The sequence below is a fragment of the Sphaerodactylus townsendi genome, linkage group LG01 (assembly GCF_021028975.2).
Source record: "Sphaerodactylus townsendi isolate TG3544 linkage group LG01, MPM_Stown_v2.3, whole genome shotgun sequence".
NCBI lineage: Eukaryota > Metazoa > Chordata > Lepidosauria > Squamata > Sphaerodactylidae > Sphaerodactylus > Sphaerodactylus townsendi.
This window is the reverse complement of record NC_059425.1, coordinates 121,835,144-121,847,171: the sequence shown is the minus strand read 5'-3', so window position 1 is coordinate 121,847,171 and position 12,028 is coordinate 121,835,144. Positions and strand designations below refer to the sequence as shown.

At 43.9% G+C, this 12,028-nt stretch overlaps 2 protein-coding genes across 3 annotated transcripts in view; one reads left to right on the top strand and one right to left on the bottom strand.

Moving 5' to 3' along the window:
• Positions 1-6,067, bottom strand: part of WASF1 (WASP family member 1) — a 68,757-nt gene extending 62,690 nt beyond the window's left edge. Inside the window, exon 1 of one of the 2 annotated variants that reach the window (XM_048492880.1) lies at positions 5,651-6,067. The gene's annotated coding sequence lies outside the window, so the exon portion shown is untranslated. The remainder of the gene's footprint in view (positions 1-5,650) is intronic. The other variant, XM_048492870.1, reaches the window with a different exon arrangement.
• A 61-nt stretch (positions 6,068-6,128) lies between these two features.
• CDC40 (cell division cycle 40) overlaps positions 6,129-12,028 on the top strand; it is a 58,615-nt gene continuing 52,715 nt past the window's right edge. The window contains exons 1-2 of the mRNA XM_048492856.1: positions 6,129-6,440; positions 7,744-8,064. Of these exons, the coding sequence (XP_048348813.1) occupies positions 7,750-8,064 (315 nt within the window). The 5' untranslated portion in view covers positions 6,129-6,440; positions 7,744-7,749. The remainder of the gene's footprint in view (positions 6,441-7,743; positions 8,065-12,028) is intronic.

The following is a 12,028-nucleotide window of genomic DNA, read 5'->3' as shown; positions in this document are numbered from 1 at the left end:
CTATTCAAAACAAGAAACAACTATAATTTGTCTGATTTGAACTTCATGTCAAGCAGTTGTCTGAGGCCAAAAAGACTTCAGCCTCAGATGCATGCAAGTGAAAGAGGCAACACAGAAGCCAGGGGCTTTCTGAGGCTTGTTCCTTAGCAAACAAACCATGGTTAGCTGGTTGTTGTGGATTTTCTGGGCTGTGTGGCCGAGGTCTGGTAGATCTGGTTCCTAATGTTTTGCCTGCATCGATGGCTGGCATCTTCAGAGGTGTATCACAGAGGTAAGTCTGTTACACACTGTGTCCAGTGAGAAGGGAATGTTTTTAGTGGGGTAGATGTTGTCCATGTGCCAGAATGGGGAACCAATCAGTAAGTGTTTGGGTAGAATTTGCTATGTAAAGTTGTGGTTGATAACATTGTATAGCGGGTGGGGTTTTTCAGTCCAGGGAGTGATTCACATTTGCATACCCTGCAGCAGCAACAGTCTTAGTGCATGCAAACCCTGTGTCTGGGTGGAGTCCATTGTCCATTAACCTAGCATGACCTTGGGCTTTGCTTCTGGTGTTTTTAATTACTGGTAGCCTAGTTTTGTTAATTTTCAGAGTCTTTCTTTCCTGTTGAAGTTTTCTTGATGTTTATGGATTTCAATGGCCTTCCTGTGTAGTCTGACATAGTAACCTTCCGAGTTGTCCAGAATTTCAGTGTTTTCAAATAGAATGTTAAGGTCCAGTTTTGTTTAGGAGCATGTTCTGCTACTGCAGATTTTTCAGGATGATGGAGTCAACAGTGTCTCTTCATGCTCTTTAATACCAGTCTGAATGCCGTGTTTTGTAATTCCAATCAGACTTTTCCACATCTGCAGTGGGTATGCGATACACTCCTGCAGAAGTTAGGGGGTCTCTCTTGTCCCGTTGCTGAGCATTACATTCGCTGTATTTCTTCTGGTAGGTTTGAAGATTGTTTTGTAGGTTATGTTTTTTCATTAATTTCACTCATTTGATCTTCGCGATTCCCTTGAGGTATGGTAGAAATATTTTTCCTGTGGGGGCTGTTTCTCCGCAGTCCCTCTGGGTTTCTCTTGGTCTGAGAGCTCTTCTGATTTCTGTTGTGGAGTAGCCATTAGCCTGCAGAGCCCAGTCTAGATGATTGATTTCATCAGGGAGGAGGTGAGGTTCACAAATTTGTTTTGCATGATCTGTCAAAGTTTTGATTATACACCGTTTTTGTTGTGGGTGGTGGCTGCAGTTTTTATGTAAATACCGGCCTGTGTGTGTAGGTTTTCTGAATACTGTGTGGCCCAATTGATGGTTAGGTTTGCGAAAGTCCAAGACATCTAAAAATGGCATTTTTCCTTCTGTTTCAGTTTTCATGGTAAATTGGATGTTTGGGTGGGTGTTGTTAAGGTGGTCCAGAAAACCCCCACCCGCAATACAATACTATCAACCACCCCTTTGCATAGCAAGTTCCACCCAAACACTTACTGATTGGTTCCCCACCCTGGGACATGGACAATATCTACCCCACTAAAAACATTCCCTTCTGACTGGACCACGGCCACACAGCCCGGAAAACCTACAACCACCAGTTGAATCCGGCCATGAAAGTCTTCAACAATACATATGGTTAGTCTTGGCATCTCTAAATACAGGCATTTAATCCAGATAAATCAATTATGTTGCTCAAGTGTTAATGACCCGTAGTTGGAGTCACCTGCAGTTTTCTGAACATGCAGATCATAAATAGTTTGTATTATGTGTTATTTAATAGATGCGTCCTTTACCACCTTCTGATGAAACCAAAAAATTATTCAGTTCACAAAGAGTATTATTCAAAGAGTAATAGGAAGAACTGATGACAAAAGGGAATGCTACTATTTCAACAATTAGTTCAAGTAAAACAGGTCTTGCATAAAAGAAATAATGGTAACTCTTCAACTTTGGACCAAGCTAATATAAAGTTTCTGTCTAGCAGCAAAGAAAGAAATCAGAGAAAATTCCATCAATTGAATTTATTCTTAAATTCAGTGGTCCTGTAAGGCATTTCACATTGTCAGCAGACTGGTTAGATTAAATATATGGAGAAATGGAAGCTTCACTAATGACAAAGATATTTGGATTACAGAATTTAAAACATGAGAAAAGATAGATACTATATAACTGTAGTTGCAAATCAGAAAGATGAGCCATTTTCATGTTCTCCTCACTCTGGCCTGCCACACAAAAAGCTGAGATACCCCCAGACAAATATGTACTTCCAAAAATATTGTCAGTTTTACATCATCTTGTCCCATTCATCTTTCAACAGTTAATAACAGCAACTTTAAGATACACAATTGAACACAGCTTACAAAGAGTCACATTTCTTTCCATAGAGGTAAAGGGAGTGCCCACAAACTGCCAGATACTGTAATTGCTGTTTATGTGTTTAAGTCCTAATGGCCAGATCAAGAACCACCTAATACAATTGACATAGGACATAAATTAAAGAACAATCCTTGGGAATATATATACCCTATTTCTCCGAAAATAAGATATCCCCTGAGAATAAGACGTAGTAGAGGTTTTGCTGAAGTCCTAAATATAAAACATCCCCTGAAAGTAAGACGTAGCAAAGTTTTTGTTTGGAAGCATGCCTGTTGAACAGAACATCAGAGCATGCAGCTGTGGAGCAGAAAAATAAGACATCCCCTGAAAATAAGACATAGCGCATCTTTGGGAGCAAAAATTAATATAAGACACTGTCTTATTTTCGGAGAAACACGGTATCAACCTGTATTACTAAATATTCAAATCCAGTTTACATGTCATATCTTCCATGCCCTAGGACAGGGGTAGGGAACCTGCGGCTCTCCAGATGTTCAGGAACTACAATTCCCATCAGCCTCTGTCAGCATGGCCAATTGGCCATGCTGGTAGGGGCTGATGGGAATTGTAGTTCCTGAACATCTGGAGAGCTGCAGGTTCCCTACCCCTGCCCTAGGATCAGCTGCCACTGCTCATAACTCCTGAAAGTTTACATTTTGTAAAATGATATTCTGGAGGATGGCTAACATTTTTTGAATTCCAAGTATTTGTCTGTCCTAAGAAAATACTTCACTCTGAAAAGTCTACTTCAACAGGTCAACTCTAAAAATTTCTCATTAGAAATTAGATAAAAACACAGATGTTTTAAATAGCAAATAAGATGTCCATCTCTCACAGTTTAGAAAAAAAATGAGATTACATTATTCATAGCATCATTGAAAGAGGAAGACACATACCTTACCTGTCTGCAATTAAAACAGGCAACTGATATTTTAAAGTCTTTACAACAAAAGTGTGTAATTTCAGGACAATTGTTCATAGTAAAATCACATAGACTCAACTGCATATAGACAAAATAAAGCTATAGCTATAGGGAAAGTATTGAAGAAATCTTTTCAAGACACGTTCAGAGCATGATCTTTATTAACATCAATATTGCTAAACAGAGCACAGCTCTATGCACATCAACAATCGTAAGAGATCACTTACAGTTGTACCCCACAGCAGAAAGTTCATTTTTTACATATGTGTCATATTGTTATTATAAAGTTGACAATACCCAAGATCAAATTTTATACCATTGTTACTATGCACTCTTGAGATTGAGCTTTACTTTGCATAGCATACAATACTCCAAAGACAGGATCAGTACGGTAAGTTAAACCTCAAACAGGTACTGAAAAATATTTTATGACCTCTTAAACAATAAAATCTATCACCTTCTATTTAAATGGATTCTATTTAAATACCTGTTCTATGGAATTCAGTGCAATGTAAATGTCATACAAGACTTATATTAGAAGATCATAAGAAAATAATAGCATCAAATGTGCAAATAACTTCAGGTAACAACACTAAAAGCTTCAAAATACAATTAACATACTACAAAAACACTTTTAAATAAGGTTGTCTGTTTATGTAAAAAATGTACAGAATGTTATTCTGAACTGGGTTTCCACAGTTTGTATAGGGTACTTCTGTCTAAAAAAGGAGTCAACATGCAATAAAAACTGTAAATGAATGTCATATGCTATGTGTGTACTGTACTTCTTTCCAAAACACGTCAAAATTATGGGACGCACCACAAAGTACAAGTCTAAAAGAGATGCAAGTAGTGCAAGAAGTAATTTAAACCTGTTACTATATTATTACTGGGAGTAAATGGGGAGTTGGGTTTACATCCATTTAAAGAAAGAGTTTAGACAATTTTATATGATTACAACTTCTCCTATAACCAGAAAAGAATGGATACATCAGAAGAAATGCTTTGCTGACTGCAGATACTACAGATTTATACATGTGTGCATGTTAACTGTTGCCAGGACAGCAGTCTCTGAAGCTATGTTTAAGGCACACAACAGAAAACTAGTTTCATTTCAAAACAGGCTGCATTTCACTGCATCTTTATTCTTTCTGACAGACCTCAACAGGCCACACATCACTTCTACACGCCTAGAAATAAACCATTATCATTTTCCACCCCATCTTCACATACATACATACATACATACATAGTAGCCCACTTCATTTATATACTTCTCATTACCCTCCATCATTAGCATTCAGAGGGCTCCACACAATAAATAATCAACCTAGAATGGTTTGCACTGCACTTTATGGCCCTACTCAGACCACACTCCCCTGCATCTCACAGATAACAAATACAATAGCAAGTATTACCTTGTGATTCTGTATACAATCATAAATAGCATATTAAAATTTTCTCATATCCTCTCAGTCAGGAGAGAGAAGCTATGTTTCCATTATTTCTTAGCTGCAAGTACCTGGTTAATTAGTGGGTAGGAAGTGGTAATAAATTCACATCAGCCCAATCCTAAACAGAGTTGTTCCTAAATCCATTTAAGTCAATGGGCTTGGAGGGATGTCACTCTGCTTAGGAGGGTACTGTAAGTGATCATGAGAATACGTTCGAAGGTAACAGCTTCAGGGGTCTGCAACCTGCAGCTCTCCAGATGTTCATGGACTACAAATCCCATCAGCCCCTGCCAGCATGGCCAAATGGCCGTGCTGACAGGGGCTGATGGGAATTGTAGTCCATGACCATCTGGAGAGCCGCAGGTTGCAGACTACTGAATATGGAGAGGAAGAGCGAAGAATGGTTACCGTGTTTTTAAAAGCACCTTTATTCCAAGAAGACATGAATCCAGAGAAAAGCCAGGGAAAGCTCAAACAGATGGAGTCGCTAACTCATCCAACACAATCTCTTTAATGGAAGGGGATTTCAAAAGTAGCCTCTAGACTGCAGCCCTTCCTTCTCTTTCACGGACACTGAAACCGGTATTTAATTTTTGGGGAGGTGGAAGAGCTCATATATATTTAAACCTCACCAGAAGCGTTCCCCAACCCGAGCGAGAGAGATCAAGCTAGCGACTGACACTAACCCACTCCTTTCCTGCTTCCCCATCCTCAATGCTCAGGGAAAAGCAGGCTGGATAGGGGGGAGGATCTCTTCCTTCTCCTCCCCAGCGCCCCCCTCTCCCGTGTGGCATTAGAAAGGGTAGACCGCGCGCTCCGCTGTGCGGGAAAGGGGCGTGAGAAAGCCGGAGAGCCGAGCGGCAGCGGCGGCGGCGGCGGCGGGGGGGGACTGCGGTGAATGCGGGGCTGCAGGGCACTCACCGTCTCTCTCCAGGAGGAGCGATAGCCAAAGCCGTCTCTTCCCCTCACATCTTCATACAAATCGCCGCCGCTGTTTAGTCCCCTCCCCGGTCGGCGTCTGCTGGGCTCGCGCCAACCCGTCCGCCTCTCCACCCCCCAACCTGGTCCGTTTGGGTCTGAAGTTCGAACGCTTCCTTCCAACGGCCCCCTCGCGGAGAGGCAGTCGTGAGAATTCCGGAGGGGGCGGGAGGAAAAAGAGGGAAGAAAGCTCGAGGCGGGAGAAGAAAGAAAAGGCGGGGAGGGGAGAGAGAGTGCAAGGCTTCCTCCGCACAAAGCTTCACAATAGGCACACAGAATGCTGCGCGCGCGTGTGAGCGAGTGAGTGTGGCGAAGGCGGGGCTTCTCCAGCTCCAGCGCTCTCCTCCTGGAAGGGGGGAGGGAGGGAGGGAGGGAGGGAGTGGAAGAAGGTGTTGTTTACGCAACCACCTGACCGGCAGCCCTGCAGTTCCCCTGGCGCTCACTGCAAAGGAACCCGGAGACGCTGCGCAACCTACATTCCCTGACCCCCTCACCCCCCCCCCCCGCGCATGCTGTCGGGTGGTACAAGCCAGTCGAGATGTGAGAGTGAAAGAGAGATAGGGCTGGGACTATTGCGGCGTTTATTCAAGCCGGCATGTCGTAGCCAATCGGATTAAACGTTGAAACCGAAAAGGTGGGAGTAGCGTCTTTTCCAAGGAGACTAGAAGTGCGCGCTGAAATACACGGATGCGGTTCGGCACCGCTCCCTCCTTTCTTTGCCGAAAGTGATCCGGTGGGTTAACTCTGTGTCTCTTTCCCAAGACTTTTGGGATGCGCTTCCTTTTAGAAAAGAAAGAAGTGACAAAGGGGAATAGCCAGAGCTTGTTCTGGAAGAGCGTCCTGAGAAAATCCTATCGATGACCGTCGGCGTCAGTTGACTTCTGAGAAAATATAGATAGGTTTGGTTTGCGCTCAGCGTCTTTGGATCGTTGTGCAGCTGTATACAGTGACGTTTCCTCTTACGGAATCCTTTTATTGGAAAAGTCACAACACGGAGGCATCGGTTCCTAATAAAGGCTACGAGTGATCCTGAACAAACACACTTATCTGATACTAAATCCTTTTGAGATTAAGAGGATTTACGAGTTTGTAAACGGTCATTAGGATTGGGCTGCTGTAAAATCGCAATGCTCTCCATATTAATCTGGGGCTAAGCCCCATAAACAGGTTAGAATGTGTCAGTTTGAGCGTTTTCTCCTTGCAAAGTGAAAAATCAGCCTAACGTAGCAAAGGCTGCATTGGACTTCGAAGGGTACAACAGTTTGGGATTCCGTTGTAAAAGGCTATTAGAATGCATTGGTTCCTTCCGAATGGCCATAGGAGCAAACCTATATCTCCATCCTTTTAAAGACATCCGTGAAACTCATATGCACTAGGTTTGAAGTTTCTCGTGAAAAAAGCCGTAGATTCATATTTGTTTTTGGGGTCTGCTACGTCTACAGTCGATAGTGAAAGAATTATGCAAGCTTCAGATATCAATGTAAAATTGAAAGTTGTATGGGGTTTTTTTTCTCTAAAATAGGGGGAGGGTTTTGTGGCAAGGCACAGAGGACTAAGAACACCGCCCATATATAGTGTGGGATGAATGTTTAAGTTTCGCGAAATGTAAACCATTATGCCGAGTACTTACCTTCTATTTCTTGAAACTCCGGGGGGGGGGGAGTATTGTGATGTTTGCGAGTGGAAATTATTGGAGGGAGCAGTTTATTACCACTAAGTATTTGACACTGATACAGTTAATACTATTTGACCCTGAGGCAAGTTAATACTATATCACTTCGACCAGATTACATAAGAGCCCAAAATTCCTTCTTCAGTCCTTAAACTGCGATCATGCATACATCAGGCAAGGAACACATTGGTGCGTTGTCGCATAAACACTTTGGGGTTGCACTCCGGAATTCGTGCACTTGAAGGAAGTCCTGCAAGTACGGTTTTAAAAACAGACTGAGAATTGGCTGCACCTGCCCGAGCTGCATTCTGTTAAGCAGTTTGAACAGAGAATATATATTTTAGAGTATTCTGACTATTTGCAGGTAGTAATGGTGAACGCATCAACACAGAATCGAAAGAGAAGAGAAAATAATCCCACTCATCTTCCAGGACGCGGCGGACGCTCCTCCCCGCCGGCGCTCGGCCATTCCCCTCTTGCTAAGATGTCTGCCGCCATCGCTGCGCTCGCCTCGTACGGAGGCTCCGATTCGGATTCAGACTCCGGCGCCGAGGCTGAGGGCGGGACCGGCCCCCTGGCTCAGGTGGCGGCTGGGGACTCGGTGCTGCACCTGGCCTCGCTTCCTGCTGCCCAACAGCAGGCGATCCTGCCCGCCGTGGACTCGGCCCCTGCGGTGGCGGTGAAGGTAAGTCAGGGTGCGTAGGGCCCGCCGGTGTCTCCGCCCGCCTCTGGCCTGCGTGGAGGCTGCGGGCTGTGTGACTTGGTCCCGCCAGGCGAGGACGGTGGCACTTGACGGCCTTGGGCCTTGGGTGAGGATCTCGGCCTTGTGTTCCGTGTGGGCACCTTAATAGTGCACGTGGGCTGCAACTTGGCTTGGCCTGGCAGGAGTCGCTTTTTCTAAACAGTTTTATAATGGGGATAAGGTCAACAGGCAAAGTTTTTCATACAGTGGGGATTAAATAGGATTGTGACACTGTGATGTCTTGGAAGTCCAGTCTGTTTTGATTAATTCTTGAAGCAAAGACCTCCCCCCGCCACAGCGTTACACCCAGCTGATATCAACCGCCTGATCGTGTATGGTCTGAGAATCCGACTGTCCTCAGGGTTTTTTTCTGTCCTGCCCCCAGCCTGGTGGAAGTCCCTGTCGGATGAGCCCCGGGCCTTGTGGGACTTGACTAAGTTCCACAGGGCTTGTAAGATCCATTGACCTGTTCCACCAGCCTATGATTGAGAGCAGTAACAATTTTACAACAACTGGACTCCTTTCCTGTTCCTTTCCTAAGTGCTCCCTATCTGGCATCATCTGGCTATACCATTGTCTTTCCCACACCGTGATTTTTATTGATTGTGGGTCAGTGCTGGAACCCACCTCCCAACATGAGCACCCCCAAAGAACCCCGTAAAACCCCAAAGCAGACCCTTGCATCACAAGGGGGCCTGCTGATAAAAAGCCACCTAGATCTGCTTCTACCAAGTGCCTGCCGCCCACCAATGTCACCACCTCCAGAGCAGATGAATAGAAGCCAGCCAGAATAGCCGCCGCATCCCCAATGGTTGCAGTTTTACCTGGTTTTCCCCTAATCCCACCACTGTGGGAGGGTCAACTGTAATTGCTGTTAGCATGATATTTTAGTTAATTGAGCAGCGCTTATGCTGGAAAAGCATAAAATAATGATACTCTTGTTCAGTTATTCCCATTTAAACCTGTTGTGTACACTGGAGTAACTTTGCATGGGACTCTACTGCCCGTTTGAAGTACATAATGGCTCAAAAAGTTCTGATAGGTAGTTTGTTTGCTTTACTGAAGTGGAAGTAAGCCAATTCTCCCTTTAAAACTTGTTTGATTTTCTGTAGAAAGAGATCTCAAAAATATGGTTGGTGTGACCCTTAATTTCTTTGCTATATTTTGTACTTGGACATCTGCTTTATTTCAGAGTGTATTTTGGAAGAGGTGTTCTTAGTCTGAGGTCTGAATTACTGTTGAGGAAGGGTATCTAGCAGCAGTGGTGTTCAGATCATGCACTAGATCTGACTAGACAGGAACACATTACTTGCCCTTACTCTTACCCAGGTTTCAAGCTGCCAATTACTTTCTTCTTGATTTCTGTTTGTCTTCTGTATACATTTTTTGTGCTGGGTACCTATACATTTTGTGCTGGGTACCTATAAATTCTTTTCACCTCTCTCTGATAATTCTGTATTAACTCCACTCATTATATTTCTAGGTGAATGAGTGCCCCACTTTGAAGACATGTTCTGAAAGATTTAGCTTGTGATTGGCCTCTGCCTGTGGTTGATGGAACAGCATCTTACATAAAACCCCAAGAAAAACTGAAGGGGGGGCTTTGTAGTAGTTCTGTGGTTGAATATTCAGAGTTGTTTTCCTATCACACCATATGAAATAATGCTGGATTAACAATGTTTACTTTAAATTGGTGAATTATGAGTTATTTATTGTGATGAGGGGCACAAAAACAAGTACATTGAATGAACTGTGCTGTTAACCTCTATTCTGTGTTCTCCACCATGCCAAGGATACTTTCCAGATGGAATGTGCCTTGGTCCTGTAACATTCCTTCCCATCAGCAGTGCCTAACCTTCCACCAGCAGCAATTTCAAGAAGGAAAGAGATTCAGTCCTCCTCCTGGTTCCCTCCCTAAGCCACAATTTTATTTTCATTCTGAGCTGCAGCTTTTTCTGCTTCTGAAGGAAGTAGAAGAACATAAGAACAAGCCAGCTGGATCAGACCAGAGTCCATCTAGTCCAGCTCTCTGCTACTCGCAGTGGCCCACCAGGTGCCTTTGGGAGCTCACATGCAGGATGTGAAAGTAATGGCCTCCTGCGGCTGTTGCTCCTGAGCACCTGGTCTGTTAAGGCATTTGCAATCTCAGATCAAGGAGGATCAAGATTGGTAGCCATAGATCGACTTCTCCTCCATAAATCTGTCCAAGCCCTTTTTAAAGCCCTTTTTAAAATCCAGGTTAGTGGCCATCACCTCAATTCCCTCCTGTGGTAGCATTATTCCAAACACCAATCATCTACTATTGTCAGGTGAAGAAGTGTTTCCTTTTATTAGTCCTAATTCTTCCCCCCAGCATTTTCAATGGATGCCCCCCCTGGTTCTAGTATTGTGAAAAAAAGAGAAAAATTTCTCTTTGTCAACATTTTCTACCCCATGCATAATTTTATTACATGACTTCAATCAGACCCCCCTCAGACGTCTCCTCTCCAAACTAAAAGAGTCCTAAATGCTTGCAGCCCCTCTTCATAAGGAAGGTGCTCCAATCCCCTCAATCATCCTCATTGCCCTTCTCTGCACTTTTTCTAGCTCTTCAATATCCTTTTTGAGATGTGGCGACCAGAACTGAACACAGTACTCCAAATGCGGTTGCACCACTGCTTAATATAAAGGCATGACAATCTTTGCAGTTTTATTACCAATTCCTTTCCTAATTATCCTCAGCATAGAGTTTGCCTTTTTCACAGCTGCCATGCACTGAGTTGACATTCCCATGGAACTATCAACTAAGACGCCCAAATCCCTTTCCTGGTCTGTGACTGATAGCACTGACCCCTGTAGCGTGTATGTGAAAGAAGAGTTTGGTTTTATACACCAGTTTTCTCTACCTTTTAAGGAAACTCAAAGCAGCTTACAGTAATCTTTCCCTCCTCTCCGTAACAAACACCTTGTAAGGTAGGTGGGGATGAGAGTGTGAAGAGAACTATAACTCAGGTTCACCCAGCAGTCTTAATGTGGAGAAGTGGGTAATCAAACACAGTTCTCCAGATTACAGTCTACCACTCTTCACCACTACAATACTTTTGCAGTGCCTTATAAGAGCTACTTGAAGACCTTTGTTTGAGAGGCTGAACTACACAAAAGGAACTTTCTCCTTAGTCCTATTCATATCTTTGTTGTGCTTGTGTGTGTGTGTGTGTCTGTCTGTCTGTCTGTCTAAGGCACAAAAAGTCTTATATGTTTAATTAAGTAATTACTGGTGACAAATCATTCCTGTTTGAGGGTGAGGTAGGGAGTGTCTGCTGCCCACTTCTTTGTGTTCTTGCTTATCTCTTTTACTCTTTTCACTGCACCAGTTCTTTCCCAGGTGATTAGGGGCCTCACTAAAGCTCATACTGGCATTCAAATGTCCATGAGCATAATATGTAAAACTAAGCAAACACACACACCCCTTCCAATGCTATACAGGGGCCTTTGGAATTACATTTATGGAAATGGTACCTTTTGGTTGAAAGACACTTTCTGCTTGTTTCAACCAGATTTTTGTCATAAGCAGCTCTTTGCTTTACAGCCTTATCCAAAGGGGCTGAATCCACCGCTGGGAACAGTACTGGACCACACTGGAAGATTTGCCCTCCTCAGGGCAGTTGCCCTGGTAGAGCGGTAGATTCGCTGGCAGGTGGCCATCATAGCCCTCCTGGGCAGAGGAACATAGCGCTTTGCCCCTGTTACACTGGTGGCCAGGGCTGTGAACTTAGGCCCCTTGAAGAACAGCAGTACAGTTGCGGTGCTGCGTCCTGGCACCTAGCTGCTTGGATGGGGCTACTTATCTGTTTGCCTCTAATGCTCAGAGATGTTAGAGAGTAGTTTGGCAGAACCATTGGTGGGCATTTGTGAATCACTGTTGCCA